This window comes from Nomascus leucogenys, chromosome 4, assembly GCF_006542625.1.
Source record: "Nomascus leucogenys isolate Asia chromosome 4, Asia_NLE_v1, whole genome shotgun sequence".
In the NCBI taxonomy this organism is placed as follows: domain Eukaryota; kingdom Metazoa; phylum Chordata; class Mammalia; order Primates; family Hylobatidae; genus Nomascus; species Nomascus leucogenys.
In genome coordinates this window covers 114,509,645-114,528,782 of record NC_044384.1, presented here as the reverse complement: position 1 = coordinate 114,528,782, position 19,138 = coordinate 114,509,645, and the positions used below count along the sequence as shown (strand labels likewise).

General features: G+C 43.2%; 1 protein-coding gene across 2 annotated transcripts in view; it reads right to left on the bottom strand.

Moving 5' to 3' along the window:
- TRANK1 (tetratricopeptide repeat and ankyrin repeat containing 1) overlaps positions 1-19,138 on the bottom strand; it is a 124,602-nt gene that overhangs the window by 83,722 nt on the left and 21,742 nt on the right. For both annotated transcript variants that reach the window (XR_004029793.1, XM_030812149.1), the window contains exon 2: positions 3,773-3,904. Coding sequence is in view for 1 of the 2 variants with exons in the window: in XM_030812149.1 (XP_030668009.1) it covers positions 3,773-3,904 (132 nt within the window). In the remaining variant the exon portion in view is untranslated. The remainder of the gene's footprint in view (positions 1-3,772; positions 3,905-19,138) is intronic.

The following is a 19,138-nucleotide window of genomic DNA, read 5'->3' as shown; positions in this document are numbered from 1 at the left end:
TAAAAATAATACAAATCACTGTAGAATAATACAAAAATCACTGTAGATAATGCAGATAAGCACAAAAATATTAATAAACAAAGGAAAAATAACCTCCTTTACTGTCCCCACTCTCAATGTTTTGTGTCTGGCTTCTTTCATGGCCCAACATTCCCTCTAGGTGAAGGGATGAGGCCCCAGAAGCACACAGGAGGCAGCAGGGTCAGGCAGTGAGGGATCAGCAAGGAAGCAGTGACCACAAGTGTAAGAGATGCCATGGTGTCCATCCCAGACACTCTGGCCAGTGCAGCCCTTCCCAGCTGCAATGTCTGTTGGCTGCAGCTAGAGGTTCTCAGCACCCTGTTCTCCAGAGATTATTCTCAGCCTAATGAGAGCCACCGTCTCTCCGGGAAGTTACACCCACACTAGGGACTGAACTTCCCCCATCCCCAACTGCCAAAAAAAAGAAAAAAAATCCCTGGGTAGGCCGGGCACAGTGGCTCATGCCTGTAATCCCAGCACTTTGGGAGGCTGAGGCGGACGGATCACAAGGTCAGGAGATCGAGACCATCCTGGCTAACACAGTGAAACCCCATCTCTACTAAAAATACAAAAAATTAGCCGGCCATGGTGGTGGGTGCCTGTAGTCCCAGCTACTCGGGAGGCTGAGGCAGGAGAATGGCGTGAACCTGGGAGGCGGAGCTTGCAGTGAGCCGAGATCGCGCCACTGCGCTCCAGCCTAGGAGACAGAGCGAGACTCCATCTCAAAAAAAAAAAAAGAAAAATCCCTGGGTTGAAGCCCTAACCCTCAATGTGACAATATTTGAACATGGAGCCATTGGGAGGTAATTATGTTTAGCTGAGGTCATGAGGGTGGAGTCCTCACGATGGAATAAGAAGAGATACTGGAGAGCTTGCTCTCTCCTCTTTGCACATAACACAGTGAGAAGGCAACCATCTACAAGCCAGGAAGACAGCCCTCACAGAGGCCAGCTTGATCTTGGACTTCCCAGCCTGTAGAACTTCGAAAAATAAATTTCTGTTGTTTAAGCCACCCAGTCTGTGCTATTTTGTTATGGTAGCGCAAGCGGACTAATACAGCCCCACTCCCTAGGATGACTGCCGGGAGCCAGACAGCCTAAAACCAGCGACTGACTGATAGGAGAATCAAAAGGTTAACCTCCTTGCCTCCAGGTGGAACCAGCTCTGCAGTATGATTCATGCTCCAGAGCTGCCTATGGGATCAGGTGAATCTTGCTTGGTTTAGACACCATCCCTGCTTAGAGCCTTCCTTGTGCCATCCTGCCTCCCTCAGTCCCCTTTCTCCTGCAAGTACACTGTAAATCACGTGCACCTGAGTCTCAGTGTTAGCTAGCTGTGGCAGGAAGGCCAGCAGCAGGTGATGGGCAAGGGGAACAGTGTCAGGAAGGTCCCATAAAAGGCAACATGAGGGTCCAGGCAGAAGTCCCAGTAGGGGTCACACAGTAAGTGGTGGAGCTGAGCTTTGAACACACATAGTGTGGGGTCAGTCTACAACCATAACCACTATACAATACTACCTCTTTCTAAGAAAGCTGAGTTTGCCTTGACCAAGGATCTCTAGACCCAGCTCTGACACAATTCTGATATGTACCAGGACAAGGCAGAACTGCAGAAACTGTAGACACAAGCTAATTACACTCAACTCAAGCTCAACTAGAGTGTAGACATCAAGGAGATGGGAGGGGGAGGTGGAGCCGTGTTTCAGTAATTTAATTTGGTGCCATTTCCTAGCACAAGTTTAGGTTGCGTGCACCCTATAGATGCCAACATCTGCTCACTCTACTGCAGCTGTTCCAAAAGGATGATCTGGGAACTTCTGGGGACCCTCAAGGCCACTGCAGGTGATCCACAAGGTGAAAATACTTTCACAGTTGTGGTAAGCTGAATAATGGCCCCCAAATACTGTTCTTTTTATGGAAAAAAACAAACTTCTGTGATTAACAAATGATGTAGCAGATGCGATCAATTTAAGGATTTTAGGAATAGAAGATTATCCTGAATTATGATAAAATCACAAGGGTCCCTATGAACGAGAGAGACAGAGACAGAAGCACAGCTGAGGAGAAGGCGAGGTGATGACAGAAGCAGAGATTGGAATGATAAGCTTTGAAGATAAAGGAAGGAGCCGCAAGCCAAAGAATACACACCACCACTCAAAGCTGAGAAAGGCAAGGAAGTGCCTTCTCCCCCTCAGAGCCTCCACAAAGAACCAGCCCTGCTAACACCTTGATTTTAGCCCCAGTAGACTCATTTAGAACTTTTGATCATCAGAATTGCAAGAGAATAAATTTATATTGCTTTAAGCCCTAAATTGGTGGCAACTTGTTACAGCAGCAACAGGAAACTAATACAATAAGTAAGACACAATGTGCCTTGTTCATACTCATTCCCTCACACTAACACAGGGAGTTTTCCAGAAGCTATGTGACATGGGATATTGCAACAGACTGAATACAGATGTAAGAAGCCAGCTGTCTTCTATGGAGACAAGACAGTAAGAAGGAGATTTACAAAAATGTGCAAGTTTTTGTTTTGGAAAATATACTTTAAAAATACAACATGTAATAGATTTACTGATATATTTATTTATTTATTTTTGAGACAGAGTTTCAGTCTTGTCACTGAGGCCGGAGTTCAATGGCGTGATCTCAGCTCGCTGTAACATCTGCCTCCCACAATCAAGCGATTCTCCTGCCTCAGCCTCCTGAGTAGCTGGGATTACAGGCGTGCACCACTACGCCCGGCTAATTTTGTATTTTTAGTAGAGATGGGGTTTCACCATGTTGGCCAGGCTGGTCTTGAACTCCTGAAGTCAGGTGATCTGACCGCCTTGGCCTCCCAAAGTGCTGGGATTACAGGTGTGAGCCACTGTACCCAGCAAATTTATTGATTTTTGTTTGTTTGTTTGTTTTTGAGATGGAGTCTCACTCTGTCACCCGGGCTGGAGTGCAGTGGTGTAATCTCCGCTCACTGCAAGCTCCACCTCCCGGGTTCACGCCATTCTCCTGCCTCACCCTCCAGAGTAGCTGGGACTACAGGTGCCCACCACCATGCCCGGGTAATTTCTTGTATTTTTAATAGAGATGGGGTTTCACCGTGTTAGCCAGGATGGTCTCGATCTCCTGACCTCGTGATCCGCCCACCTCAGCCTCCCAAAGTGCTGGGATTACAGGCGTGAGCCACCACCCCCAGCCAGTATTTTTAAATAAATACATATTTTTTTTTATCAGTTTTAAGTTCTAACATACGGTATTGACAGCTACAGCCTACATAAACAGAAGAAGCTCTTTAGGGTCCTCAGCAATGTTTAAGCATGTTGTAATACTACAATGTTTAAGAACAGGTCTATAAGAAGCTGAAGGGGCAAGGAAAGAGAAAGTGAAACTTAGTGCCCGGCGGGGTGTGCGCTGTGACCAGGGAGTAAATGGCATAGATAATAAAGAAGATGAAATGAATGACAATGAAGAGGTTTGTTCGAAGACTTCAGCCATCCCGTTAAAACTGACTCCTAGCCAGCCAGAAGGGGAAGTTTTGTTACGTTTATCAACAGTCCTCTGTGTTTCACTTTCTATTTCCCTTCTTACACAATCCCCGTTCACTTTCTAAGCTGACAATGCAGAGAAGACAAATAGGAAGTGAGGGAGAAAGAAAACAGAAACAGGGTGGAATGATAAGAAATGAAAAGAAATCATAAGGAACAGAGTCCCATGTACTGAAAAAGAAAAGATGAGGTGAAAATGCAAACACTTACCCCCATTGGTATAACTGCAGGAGAATCTGGATGGCTTCATCGTACTTTCTGATGGCCAAAGAGAAGTTCCCATTCTTAAGAACCTGGTTGCCGGATTCTTTCAGCAGCTCAGCGTAAGCTGTCAGGTCCATCCTGTGAGGAGACAGGGGAGAGGCTTGCTGCCAGACCCGTGCAGGGCATGTTCACCTTCCTGTCTGCATTGCTGAAATCTGGAGAAGGAGTTTGTTCACTATGGCCCCACCCACCTTAAAAGGGCACATCTTGTCAACACCTCTCACCACCAGGAAACCAGGCAGAGTGTCTGACAAGACCATTTCTTTGTCAGTTCTTTTCTGTTCTCAAGGGTGGCCAGACCAATTCCATTTATTCAGCATTAATGATCTGGAGGAGGCTGCTTCCATGCATGAGACAACATAAACCTGGTAGGTAGTGAGTGCTATCCCTGTAACTAACATTATTATTAATCTCATTTACCCATCACCACAGCCCACAGGAAGGCATTGTCCCCACTGTTCAGATGAGGAAACTGAGGCTCAGAGGTTCAAGTCACTTGCCTAAAATTCTGCTAATGGCATATCCCATTTCTGACCCCAGATCTGACCAATTCCTAGTTTCTGCTCTTGACCACTGTACCACATCACGCATTGGTAAAAACTCAGCTGATAGTACTTCCACTCTCTTAGAAGATGGGACAGGGAGGGGAGGTGAAGGCCTCAATATACAAGTGGCTAGGACACAGAGACATAACAACTGTCTCTCCTGTCCCCCTCCTTTCTTAAAACACTATAAAATAAGCCTTGAAATATTTGTCCCTGAGACAGCCATTGCCCGCCTACTTGTCTGTGTCCCCCAAGGGTATTTGCCTCTTTCAGGTCAAACCCCTATTTTGCTCATTTTGTAGCCATATGGCCTCGAACATAAGGGGTACTTAAATATCTGTGGTGTAACAGTTTGAATGCCAGACCCAGAGAAGACGCACATTACTGATTTTCTCCAACGTGGCCTGGGTGGTTGGAGAGAACTGCCTGGCAGCGCTGACCACATGGGGGGCCTTGGTAAGTGTGCTGAACAAAGGCAGGAGAGGACAGCGCCCAGGAAGATCTTAAGAAGCAGCTGCCAAGGAGGCAGGGAAAAGGTGGGGGTCAGAGGAGAGGTCCTTTAGTATTGCTTCCTCTCAAGATGGCAGAGGGAAAGGCAAATTGGTAGGGTAGGGTAGGTCTTAAATATGAGGACAGTTTCAGGTGTTCACAGACGACATGTAACTATGGGGTCATAAAATTTCTTGGGTGTCTTGATGACCAACACAATTCCTGGATAGACAGTAATTATTAATTTTATCATTTCAAATCCGGGTAAGGGGTCAGAGGCGGAAACAGACCCAAGCACACATAAGTGGTGATTTATTTTAAACAATTTGACTTCTTGGGAATGGGGTTTTTGAACTGTACTCCACTTCTTAGGCAGAGCTTTAACAGAATGAGACACATGACTCTGAAGTCAGCATACAAAACTCTACCTATGCTTTTCATGTAGTAATCTCTAAATTATATGACTACTATTTACACAGAGATGACTAAGAAGAACATGAAAAAAATGTAAAGAACTATGTACTAGGGAATAAAGTATGCTTTTCTTTCAAATATTGTCAGCCATTTGTCCAGTAAATATTCTTTAAGCTGGTCATGGTCAAACAACTGAAACAAGAAAATTATTGTAATAACTGACAAAGAGTTCATATCCCTTCGTTATAAATAGCTTTCCACTGCAAGAAAAGACCAACATTCTCACCAAAATGTATAAGGGTCCTAAGAAACAATTCACAAAGAAACACCAAGTAATTGCTACTAAATATATGAAAAGTGGGTAAATAGGATCACCCTCACTAGTGCATAAGTAAATCAAAAATTGAACAACAAAATATCATTGGAAAATAATTAAAAGAATGACACGAAATGTTGGGGACACTGCTTACAGAGGAAATAGAATACATCATAAATAGGTTTAGCCTCATGGATGTTCACCACTTCGAAAACTTGGAAATAACTCTAAATGTTCCGTAATATATAATGGGTTTAAATCAGTTATAGAAGATCCGTATGTTAGAACACCACACAGTTATTTTTAAAATCATGCTGTGGCTGGGCACGGTGACTCACGCCTATAATCCCAGCACTTTGGGAGGCTGAGGTGGGCAGACCACCTGAGGTCAGGAGTTCGAGTCCAGCCTGGCCAACATGATGAAACCCCATGTCTTCTAAAAATACAAAAATCAGACAAGTGTGGTGGCACACGCCTGTAATCCCAGCTACTCGGGAGGCTGAGGCAGGAGAATCACTTGAACCCAGGAGGGAGAGGTTGCAGTGAGCCAAGATCACACCACTACACTCCAGCCTAGGTGACAGAGTGAGACTCTATCTCCAAAAAATAAAATAAAATAACATAAAATAAAATAAAATAATGTTGTAAAAGACCCAGTGCGCTGGCTCATGCCTGTAATCCCAGCACTTTAGGAGGCTGATCACCTGAGGTGGGCGGATCACCTGAGGTCAGGAGTTCGAGACCAGCCTGGCCAACATGGTGAAACCCCGTCTTTACTAAAACTGCAGAAATTAGCCAGGCATAGTGGTGAGCACCTGTAGTCTCAGCTTCTCGGGAGACTGACGCAGAGAACTGCTTGAACCCAGGAGGCAGAGGTTGCAGTGAGCCAAGATCATGCCACTGCACTCCAGCCTGGGTGACAAGCGCAAACTCCATCTGGAAAAAAAAATCTTGTTGTAAAAGAACATTTAATGACAGAGCAAGTTAGTAAATGAAAAATACAGGCCTATACAGTTGAAAAGGCATATTGTAAAAGAACATTTAATGACAGGGCAAGTTAGTAAATGAAAAATATAGGCCTATAAGGTTGAAAAGGCATATAATCCCAAATTGTTTTAAATATATAAAATGTATTGAAAATATGCCAAAATGTTAAAAGCCACACCTTTGGGATTTGACAGAATTTTAATTTTCTTCCTTGATTTTCTGAATTTCCAATCACTCTACAATGTACCCTCTTACTAATCAGACCATAAATGTTATCAAACAGACTCTGTAAGGGTTTGACTGAAGAATTCAAACACAAGGCATTTCCATTGTATTTACAAATACAAAAAAAAACTCTTCATTTCAAGATTATTTTTCATACTTCTCTAGAAACCAACAGTCAGCTCTTAATGTTATGTGGGCAACAACAAATGTATTCACCCACCTATGTTCTGCTTTTTCTTGATACAATCACATCAAAGGTGAAAGAACGAATGCCAACCACATGGAAGGCTTTTTTCTTCCTAATAGGATTCATTGAGAGTTACATTCTCATTACACGGAAGAATGCTTTACAGCTCTACAACAGAATACAGATGGCTCAGTTGTTGGGTCTTTAAAAAAACAAAAAACTGACCAACTGATGATTTATTTATAAGATGAAATTATTAAATAAAAGTGGTAATAATTTACCATGAGGACAATATTCTTCAGAGCCAGTATCTGCTAAGTACCTACTATGTGCTTTACATCATTGTGTCTTTTCATTCTTATAAGAAGCCTCAGCCAGGCACAGTGGCTCACGCCTGTAATCCCAACACTTTGGGAGGCTGAGGCAGGCAGATCACCTGAGGGCAGGAGTTCGAGACCAGCCTGGCCAATATGGTGAAACCCCCATCTCTACTAAAAATATGCAAAAATTAGCCAGGCATGGTAGCGCATGCCTATAGCCCCAGCTACTCGGGAAGCTGAGGCATGAGAATCACTTAAGCCCAGGAGATGCAGGTTGTAGTGAGCTGAGATCAAGCCGCTGCATTCCAGCCTGGGCAACAGAGTGAGACTCTGTCAAAAAAAAAAAAAAAAGTGCTATAAGGTCAGCGTGACTGTGTCTCTATTTTGCACATAGGGAAAGTGAAGCAAAGACAGGCTAAGCCACTTACCACTTGCCACAGTCACACTGAAATTGGTAATGCGAGAATTCCAACCTAGGTGGCCTCACTTTAAGAGCCAAACTACACTCTGAAGGGCCAAGACAGAGGCTAAAAGATCAGCACCCAGTAAAATCACTAGGGTATTTTTTTTTTTTTTTTTTTTTTTTGAGACGGAGTCTCGCTCTTTCACTCAGGCTGGAGCGCAGTGGCTCGATCTCGGCTCACTGCAGGCTCCGCCCCCTGGGGTTCACGCCATTCTCCTGCCTCAGCCTCCCGCGTGGCAGGGACTACGCATAGCTGGGACTACAGGCGCCCGCCACCTCGCCCGGCTAATTTTTTGTATTTTTAGTAGAGACGGGGTTTCACCGTGTTAGCCAGGATGATCTCAATCTCCTGACCTGTGATCCGCCCGCCTCGGCCTCCCAAAGTGCTGGGATTACAGGCGTGAGCCACCGCGCCTGGCCTCACTAGGGTATCTTATACCCTTTACTCTATACTCTACTCTTTACCCTTATACTCTACCCTGCACTTTCAGTTTCGTTAATGGTGTAAAAGCTACAAAATACTTAAGGACAACTGCACAGCTTCCTGGCTGGCTTTCAGAAATTTTCACTATGTCTCTATGAGAATTCAAACTCTAGTTGTTGGAAGCTGTCACAGGCTGCTGAGCTACATATGAGGAAGAAGATGCAAGAAAAATGCAAATGCACTGAGTAGATTTTGAAACAAGCAAGTCTGAAACAGAGCAGATCCAGGTGGTTGTGGTTTTTATGACTCATTGTATATACGTATACACATGACGTTATGTAACTGACATACAGGATTACAGCAAAGACTGGCAACACAGATGGCCTGTGAGGGGGTTATTACTGAAATGGGCAGAGAGGATGGCTGTCCCTTCATACATTATCTGGGTACTACTTGAATTCTTGACAACAAATTTGTTTACTTTTTTATTTTATTTTTCGGGGTTTTTTGTTTGCTTGCTTGCTTGCTTTTTTTGTTTAGGGTTGCCAAAAGAGCCCAAAAGCAGTCAATGATCCAAGATTAACTCGGGAATGCTGGCAGCAGTAGTAGATCCAAATTGAAGCTAGAAAGAGTATGTCTTGACTCTGTCACCCAGGCTGGAGTGCAGTGGCACGATCTTGGCTCACTGCAACCTCCGTCCCTTGAGTTCAAGCCATTCTCCTGCTTCAGCTTCCTGAGTAGCTGGGATTACAGGCTTGCGCCACCACGCCCAGCTAACTTTGTATTTTTAGTAGAGATGGGGTTTCCCCATGTTGGCCGGACTGGTCTCGAACTCCTGACCTCAAGTGATCCGGCCGCCTCGGTCTCCCAAAGTGCTGAGATTACAGGCTTGAGCCACCATGCCCGTCCTTTTCCTTCTATCTTTCTATCTTTCTTTCTTGGCTGTTTGCTTGCTTGCTTTCTTGCTCACTTACTTTCTTGCTTGCTTTCTTTTTCTTGCTTTCTTTCTCTCCTCTCCTTTCTTTCTCTCTTTCTTTCTCTCTCTCTCTTAAAAGTGACTCTTTCCTCTTCCCCACAGGAAAGGTGCCACAGACAGTCAAGGATAAAAATCCAAAGTCAGGATATATCCTGGGGACTTCAGTGTGTTTTGTTTTGTTTTCTTCTTTTTTTCTTGGGGAAAGGGGTACAAATGTGGGACGAGAAGAACAGGAATTTTCTTAAGAAACTCAATCAAAATATTTCATAAGGCCCCTGGAAAAGTATGAGGTGCTGCACCCAAGTCTTCCCTACCCAGGACATTTAAATAGGACAAGACCGGAACACCTTGCCACCACCCCCCTCAGCTGTCTCACCATCCTGCCCCCACCGATCAAAGCCCAGTAAAGTGGCCTGCACTAAACCTAGGGCATTACCAGTGCAACTTATCCCCTTTGCCCATCAACTTTAAGTTATTCCTCATTTATTTACAGCCTCAATTACACCCAACTACATGCACACCAAAGATGGTATTTCTAAAGCCAGTTGACCAGACCAGCTCCGAACTGTTTTTGTAAAATTTATAACATAAAAGTCATTCTCACAGCAAAAAGTAAACACCATAAATAATTATCTACCTCTCCAATATCTGGGGTCTCTTGACTGCTTTTGGGTTTGTTTTTGTTTTTGTTTTTTTTTGAGACTGAGTCTCACTCTTTCGCCCAGGCTGGAGTGCAGTGGTGCAATTTTGGCTCACTGCAAACTCCATCTCCTGGGTTCAAGCTATTCTCCTGCCTCAGCCTCCCAAGTAGCTGGGATTACAGGTGCACACCACCATGCCAGGCTAATTTTTGTATTTTTAGTAGAGACAGGCTTTTCACCACGTTGGCCAGGCTGGTCTTGAACTCCTGAGCTCAAGTGAGCGCTCAGGTGATCCCTCGGTCTTCCGAAGTGCTGGGATTACAGACATGAGCCACTGCACCCAGCTGGTTTCTTCCTTTTTTTTTTTTTAAAGTAAATTTTATTGAGGTACAATTTACATATGATAAAATTCACCTGTTTTAAGTGTTCAATTCATTTAACAAAATTTACAGTCATGTAACCACAACCACAGTCATGATATAGAACACCCCCAATCCCCCATCCCCAGCTCCTGGGAACATTTTTCTGAATTTTTTATTTATTTACTTATTTATTTCGAGACGGAGTTTTCACTCTTGTCACCCAGGCTGGAGTGCAATGGCACGATCTTGGCTCACTGCAACCTCTGCCTTGTGGGTTCAAGCTATTCTCTTACCTCAGCCTCCCTAGTAGCTGCTACTACAGGTGCCCGTCACCACGCCCAGCTAATTTTTGTATTTTTAGTAGAGAGGGGGTTTCACCATGTTGGCCAGGCTGGTCTCAAACTCCTGACTTAAGGTGATCCACCTGCCTCGGCCTCCCAAAACGCTGGGATTACAGGTGTGAGCCACCACACCAGGCCTATTTTATTTCTTTTTTGTTTTTTGAGAAGGAGTCTCATCTCTGTCACCCAGGCTGGAGTGCAGTGGCCTGATCTCTGCTCACTGCAAGCTCCACCTCCTGGGTTGATGCCATTCTCCTGCCTCAGCCTCCTGAGTAGCTGAGACTACAGGCACCGGCCACCACGCCAGGCTAATTTTTTCTATTTTTAGTAGAGATGGGGTTTCACTGTGTTAGCCAGGATGGTCTAAATCTCCTGACCTCGTGATCCACCCGCCTTGGCCTCCCAAAGTCCTGGGATTACAGGTGTGAGCCACCGTGCCCGGCCTACCTATTTTATTTCTTAAATTGACATATTGATAATGTACATATTCATAGTGATGTTTTGATACATATAATGTTTAAGTGATCAGATCAGGGTATGTAGCATATCCATCATCTCAAACATTTATTATTTCTTTGTGTTGGGAATGTTCAATATCCTCCTTCTACCTATTTGAACTATAAGTTATTGTTAACTACAGTCATCCTACAGTGATAAAGAACTGTTTTTAATTTTCACACACCCAACACACATGTGCCTTCCCACTGGATCTGAACTTTCAGCACACCCTAGTCCTATTGTTTATATAGCATCTACCCTATCCTGGGCACTGTGCTGGGGATCAGGAGTCTGATGGTGAAAGGATGGCCACTATCCCCACCTTCCAGAAGTTTACTGTCTGTTAGGGAGATGAACATTAAGTACATCAATAATCACACAAATATTATAGTTAAAATATTTTTCTTCTTATGAAGAAAAATTAGAGGGTATAAGAAAGCCTGTAACAGGAGATCACAGCTTAGATTGCAGGGATCAAGGCAAGTCTGTTGGAATTGACATTTAAGACAAGATCTAAATAGTGAGCAGTTAGCCCAGTGACGAGGACAGTAGGTGTCCAGGCCACGGAAACAGCACATGCAAAAGCTCTGAGCTTCACAGTTCAAGAACTGCCAGGTGAGTAGGATGCAAAAGTGAAGCTGAAAGAGTAGGTAATTGCTGCAGTAAGTAGATGATGGATCTTGAAGGCCATCAGAGGGTCTTTTCTTTCTTTTTTTTTTTTTTTTTGAGACAGAGTCTTGCTCTGTCACCCAGTGGCACGATCTTGGCTCGCTGCAAGCTCAGCCTCCCGGGTTTATGCCATTCTCCTGCCTCAGCCTCCCGAGTAGCTGGGACTACAGGCGTCCGCCACCATGCCCGGCTAATTTTTTCTATTTTTTGGTAGAGACGGGGTTTCACCTTGTTAGCCAGGATGGTCGTGATCTCCTGACCCCGTGATCCGCCCGCCTCGGCCTCCCAAAATGCTGGGATTACAGGCGTGAGCCACCTCACCTGGCCCCATTAGAGGGTCTTGGAATTCATCTAAATGAGACTGGGAAAGAAGCATTGTCTATGACAACTTTCTGTGATAATGCAAATGTTCAATTTTATACTATACAATACAGAAGCCACTAGCCACAACTGGCTACTGTTCATTTGAAATATAACTAGTACAAATGAAGAACGGAATTTCAAATCTAACTTAATTTTAATTAACTTTGCAATACATAGCCACATGTGGCTAGTGGCTACCGTATTGAACAGTAAAGCACTAGAGGGTTTTAGCTTGGGGATTAACAAGATCCAGTTGGGCCTGGCACAGTGGCTCACATCTGTAATCCCAGCACTTTGGGAGGCCAAGGTGGGCAGATCACGAGGTCAGGAGTTCAAGACCAGCCTGGCCAACATGGTGAAACTCCGTCTCTACTAAAAAAATACAAATTAGCCGGGCATGGTGGCACGTCCCTGTAATCCCAGCTACTCAGGAGGCTGAGGCAGGAGAATTGCTTGAACCCAGGAGGCAGAGGTTGCAGTGAGCCAAGATCGTGCCACTGCACTCCAGCCTGGGTGACAGAGCAAGACTCCGTCTCAAAAAATAAAATAAAATAAAATAAACAAGATCCAACTGATACTTCCAGATCATCCTGGCTGAAGGCAAGATGGAGAGAAATGAGCCAAAGTAAAATGAATGCAGGAAAAGCAGCCAATAAGAGGTCCTGATGAATTTCATGGGCGTGAGAGTGGAAGGCAGAAGAAATCAACTCCAAGGCTTTTAGCCAAATTTTACTTTGCGTTTTACAAACAGGGGCTTTGGTTTCAAATATAAACGTATGTTTTTGTGTTTTTTTGTTGTTGTTGTTTTTTGGGTTTTTTTTTTTTTTTTGAAGAAACGCAGTCTTGCTCTGTCACGCAGCCTGGAGTGCAGTGGTGCAATCTTGGCTCACTGCAGCTTCCACCTCTCCCAGGTTCAAGAGATTCTCCTGCCTCAGCCTCCCAGGTAGCTGGGATTACAGATGTACGCCACCACGCCTGGCTAATTTTTTAATTTTTAGTAGAGACAGAGTTTCACCATGTTGGCCAGGCTGGTCTTGAACTGCTGACCTCAAATGACCTATCCACCTTAGCCTCCCAAAGCACTGGGATTACAAGTGTGAGCCACTATGCCCGGCCAAATGCATGTAATATTGGATTTTCTTTTATACAAACACATACACACACACACACACACACACACACACAGCCTAGCTCCCTGAGGATAACTATTGCAATACCACTGCATCTAATGGGGCAAAATATACGCTCTATAAAGCACATAAATTTGGGAAATACACAAAAGCCTCGAATAGATAACCTTAAAACTGTCAAAGATGAACCAAATAGAAATATATTCTATATTTTTTTCATGAAATGGGAAAAAAGAAATATATTCTATAGGACAATATACGTTATGAGCTAAATATGGAGTCATCAACCCATTAAAGTGTTTCAGCAACAACAGCAGGGAAAGGAGGAGGCAGGAGACACAGAGAACCATTCTCCCCTCTAAAAGAGAGGTCATCCCCATACCAGGACCAGGAAAGATCAAAGAGGTGAACTTCTTTCTTTCTTTTTGTGTATTTATCTGTTTGTTTAAGGGAGGGCAGGAGATGTTGGACGTTTGGTGGGATCAGAGAAGGGAGAGGCGAGTTTAAGATTTTCTCCAAGTACCATTTCTTTCATTACCAAGTATTTAGTAAACTTGGGGCTACCTCTATATGTATTAATCTGGAATTGGTTTTCCCTATAGCATGCATTCTCAATGGGGCAATATTGCCCCCAAGGGAAAAAAAATGGGTTATTGGGGAGTAAAAATGTTTATTCTTTTCATGTATAAAGCACAGATATACATGCAATACAAAAAAAAAAAGAATATACAGTATTATCTGTGGTATTAAAATTTCTTGGGGGGGTGGGAAGCTAGATTAGCTAAAAGTCTGAAAAGGTTGGGAGGAGCTATAATGAAAAAATGCTTGAGTAACAGTACCCTAGAGGAAATTGAGGGATGGAGGAAAGGGTGTTAAATGTAAACAAAAGATCTACTGATGAATGTATAAACAAAATGTGGCATATACATACAGTGGAGTACTATTTAGCCTTAGAAAGGAAGGAAATCCTGACACAAGATACAACATGGATGAACCTTCAGGGCATCATGCTAAGTGAAATAAGCCAGTCACAAAAAAACAAGTATTTTACAATTCTACTTATATGAGCTACTTAAAATAGTCAATTTCATAGAAACAGAAAGTAGAACTGTGGTTACCAGGTACTGTAAGGAAGGAGAAATGGGAAGTTGTTGTCTAATGAACGTGGAGTTTCAGTTTTGCAAATGAAAAAGTTCCAGAAATCGTTTGCCCAATATGAATGTGCTTAACATTACTGAACTGTACACTCAAAAAGCGTTAAGATGGCAAATTATGTTTTGTGTATTTTACCACAGTTAAAATTTGTTTTAAGTAAAAAGAAAATAAAGCAAAAACCCAGAAAGAAAGAAAGAAAGAAAGAAAGAAAGAAAGAAAGAAAGAAAGAAAGAAAGAGAGAGAGAAAGAGAGAGAGAAAGAAAGAAAGGAAGGAAGAAAGAGAAATGCCAGTGTAAATGAATATGTTCTGGACTTGTATTTCTACTCGAAGTTTGGCAGAAACATTACTGATTTTCCTTATGCACACTATGTTACACCATGATACCCAAAAGATGGCAGGATATCAAAGTTTCCTCGGTTTTGTAGTAGTACTGATTTACATGCACATTCAGGAAAGTAAAAGCAGCCAAGATACTAATTACTTACAGAGCCATCCTAAGACCCTGGCCCCACTGACAAGATGACAGTTAAAATATCCCCCAGCAGGCTTCACAGGCAGGTGGGTTTGCAGTATTCAAAGTATAATTTATGTGCCCATAAAAAAACTATATTACGCAATAAGGATATGAGGGGTTACAGTCAAATGGTCAAACAACATACAGCAACAATTACCGTGCAATATTAACAAAGACATACAGTAGAGGTCTGTCATATCCCATTATCTTGATGGGCCCAATTTTTTTTAACATTTTTATTGAGGCAAAACATAGTATAATGTGTGTAACATGCACTACTCTTCGGTGTTCAGCTCTGATTTTTATACCCATCTACCCATCTAACTCCCACCTGGGTGAATATATGGAACATTTCCAGGTCTCCAGAAGGTTCCCTCTTGTCCATTCCTAGTCTAAACCCACCTTCTTCACCACTATTCTGATCTGTAAACTATAAATGAGTTTTACATGTTCTTGAACTCCATAATAACATAGTGGGTTCCCTCTTTCCTTAAAGATTATCCATGTGAGACTCAACTATATTGTTGTATATATCAGTAACTCCTTTCTCTTATTGCTGTGTAGTGTTTGATTTTATGAATATACCACAATGTACTTATCCATTCTGTTGATGGGCATTTGAATTGTTTCCAGTTTGAGATAACTGTGAATAAAGCTGTTATAAATGACCCTATCTATGTCTTTCAGTGAGTTATTTGTCTGCCTTTCTTCCCAGGAGTGGATCTGCTGAGTGACAGGGAAGATGTGCTGTTTACTTTTAGTAGAGACTGCCAGTTTTCCGAGTGGTTGAACCTATTTATACTCCCAAAAGCAGTGTTTTGTGTATATAAACTGCCAACATTTGTCAATTCTGCGCACTATCAATCTTTTTAATTTTAGCCACTGTGGTATCTTATTGTGGTTTTAATTAGCATTTTCCTGATGACTAATAATGTTGTGTGCCTTTTATTGGCCATATGAGTGTCCTTTTGTGAAGCTCCAAATATAACCAATCCTAGAAGAGTTGTTTGTTTTGTTTTTAATAATTAACCACTAGATGACAATATGCCAGGCCCATTTTAGCTCACGTTCTTGCAATATTGCTAATAGCAGGGGAAAGAATGGACTCTGACCTGCACACTGGACAGCCATCATTCTGCTACACGGTACACAAACTATAATAAGCTCAGGAAATAAATTCTCTTAAAATTCTTTACCAATAAATGGCTAAGGATATTTCATTAGATTATAGTGACAGCATGGTGCCAGCAAATATTCTTGTAAAAAACTAAAAACAGGTTAAACTTTTATGTCAGATACTTGAAAGCTGACCCTTAGTAACAGTTAATGATATTTATAATTTAGGAAGCTCTGACACTCTACCCATTTAGCTACAATGAACCATTCTTGGGACCTTTGAAGTGGCCACTCCTTCCTCACTGAGTCCCAGTTTTGTTTCTGTTATCTGCCTCTCTTCCCCAAGCTCCTTAGACTTAAGGGAAGCTGACTCCACCCTTACTTCCTAAGGGTCTGATGAGCAAATTTATCTCCCTGACAGAAACTGGTTCAGTATTGAGTGTAGGGCACAATTCTGGCCCCTGAAACTTAAAAAGATGTTTATTGGAGGATTCTGAGACAGTGTTTTATCATCATTCTGGATAAGCTTCTAGAAGAGAATCTCTCTACTACACGGGGCACTGTCCAGTGTGGAAGTGAAGCTGTGAATCCTGACACTGAGATGTGTAAATGTGTGGCCCTACATTTCAGCTGCATTTTGCTTCCAGCATAAGGATGAAACCAACACTCACAGGATGAAACCAACACTGACAGAAGAGGATAGGGCCCAGGGAAATAAAGGAAAATAGTGGGGAGCCATCAATTTGGGGAGAATCCTGAGGCCTGCCCTATCTCTGGACTCCTACTTATACGAGTCCATCAGTTAGGATGACTTTGGCTGCAAACGAGGAGTTGGGGGGTGCATAATTTTCTTATTGGATACAGTGAGTTCTAAATTTCTCTTCAAAGAATCAGTATGTCAGTATGTTCAGTTCTTTGTCCTCCATTTTAAAGTTTAACTTCCTCGTAGTTTCAGTAAACAACCTTTTCCACCAGTTTTAATCAGTAGTTCACATCTGTTCCCCTGGTCACCGGCTCCATCCTGACTCATCCTGGTTACCTGCTTTGACCTGAGTCACCCCTGGTCACCTGCTCTGACCTAAGTCACCTTCAGTTACCTGTTCCATAACTGTCTTTCCTGCCAAACTGCTCACCCCGCCACTCTGGCTCATACTCCTGCTCTCTTTAAAATAGCCAATTGGAATTGGCTTAGACTGTGCCGTCCAACCCTAGCCAATAGGGGAACGACACAGCAGTAGGGGCTACCTGCAACAGGAATAAGAATCCCTTCCCCTCCCCTGTCCAGGTGTGCTCTCAGCATTACTCCATTCACAATTTGCATCCTCCTATAGAAGTAAAAATTGCCTTGCTGAGAAAATTAAATTTATGTTCCAGTGCTATTTCTTTGCAGCACTGAGAATTTATTTGTAACATTCTCACAGAATCAGAAGTAAGGGAGTAAGAGTACAGCTCTTTATCTCTCTGTAACACCACCCTAAGCACACTGGCTTTGTGCCCTCATGCTTGTCCTCTCAAGATTGAAGGTTGCTGTAACTCCAGGCATCACACTAAAGACAGGAAGAAGGGGTCCCTGCAACCATTGGCTCCCTGGTACCACAATCTCTTTATAAAACAGGAAAACTTTCCCAAAACCCCCAAGTAGACTTCTCTGCATTTCACTAGTCAGAAATAGGAATCTAGAAAAATAAGTATGTGGCTCTATAATGGTAGGTGGCCAGGGAGGAGAATGCAGGTAGGAGCTGCTGGGTTTGCCAAACAACAGGGTGAGCCAGTACATATCCTTATTGTTTAAGTTAGGCTTTCTGTTACTTATAACTAAAAGCACAGCAGGCCAGGTATGGTGGCTCACACTTGTAATCCCAAAACTTTAGAAAGCCAGGCTGGGAGGATTACTTGAGCTTAGGAGTTCCATACCAACCTAGGCAACACAGTGAGACCCCATCTCTACAAAACAAAAATTTAAAAATTAGCCAAACATGGTGGCATGCACCTGTAGTTCCAGCTATTTGGGAGACTGAGGCTGAAGATCACTTGAGCCCTGGAGGTCAAGGCTGTGGTAAACCATGACTATGCCACTGCACTCCAGCCTGGGTGACAGAGTGAAACCCCATCTCAATAAAAATAATAATAATAATAAATAAAAAATGAAAGCAGGGCAATTTGCTCTGTGACAGTTACAATTCTATCTGCTACTATTACTATTCTATCTGGAACATTCTATCCAATGTGGTAACCACACATGGCTATTTACATTTTAATTTAACTAAAATTAAATACAATTAAAGGTTCAAGGCCGGGCGCAGTGGCTCACGCCTGTAATCCCAACACTTTGGGAGGCCAAGGTGGGTAGATCACAAGGTCAGGAGTTGGAGACCAGCCTGGCCAATGTGGCGGAACCCGGTCTCTACTAAAAAATACGAAAATTAGCTGGGCGTGGTGGTGGGCGCCTGTAATCCCAGCTACTCAGGAGGCTGAGGCAGGAAAATCACTTGAAACCAGAAGGTGGAGGTTGCAGTGAGCCGAGATCATGCCACTGCACTGTAGCCTGGGCGAAAAAGCGAAACTCCATCTGAAAAACAAAAATACAAAAAACATAGCTGGGTGTGGTGGCGTGCACCTGTAGTCCCAGCTACTTGGGAGGCTGAGGCAGGAGAATCACTTGAACCCAGGAGGCAGAGGTTGCAGTGAGCTGAGATCACACCACCGCACTCCAGCCTGGGAGACACAGCAAGACGCTGTCTCAAAAAAAAAAAACAATTAAAGGTTCAATTCCTCAGTCACCCTAGCCACATTTCAAGTACTCCATAGTCTTATGTGGCTAGTAGCTATCGTATCTGTGGAGTCCTAATTAGGAACAGGAAGTCAGGCTGGCAGGGCCAAGGGAAAGCAACAACAGATATCAGATAAACTATAAGTCTGCCTTTCTTCATGGTCCAGGACACACAGCGCTCCTGTGCAAATAACTTGTAATCTTCCTTTGCCCAACTATCACCAGACACCTGCAGGTTAGCTCACTGCAAACTTGGTGTTTTATCGGCACTGCATGTAGCATTCTGCAGCCTAAGAACCATCCTATAAAATCCCCAGCAAGACTCTGTTTCCTGGCAGTCAGCTCCTCTTCTGCTGATTCTGACTGTTGCCCTCTTGTAACATATTTTCCTATTTTCTCTAATAAA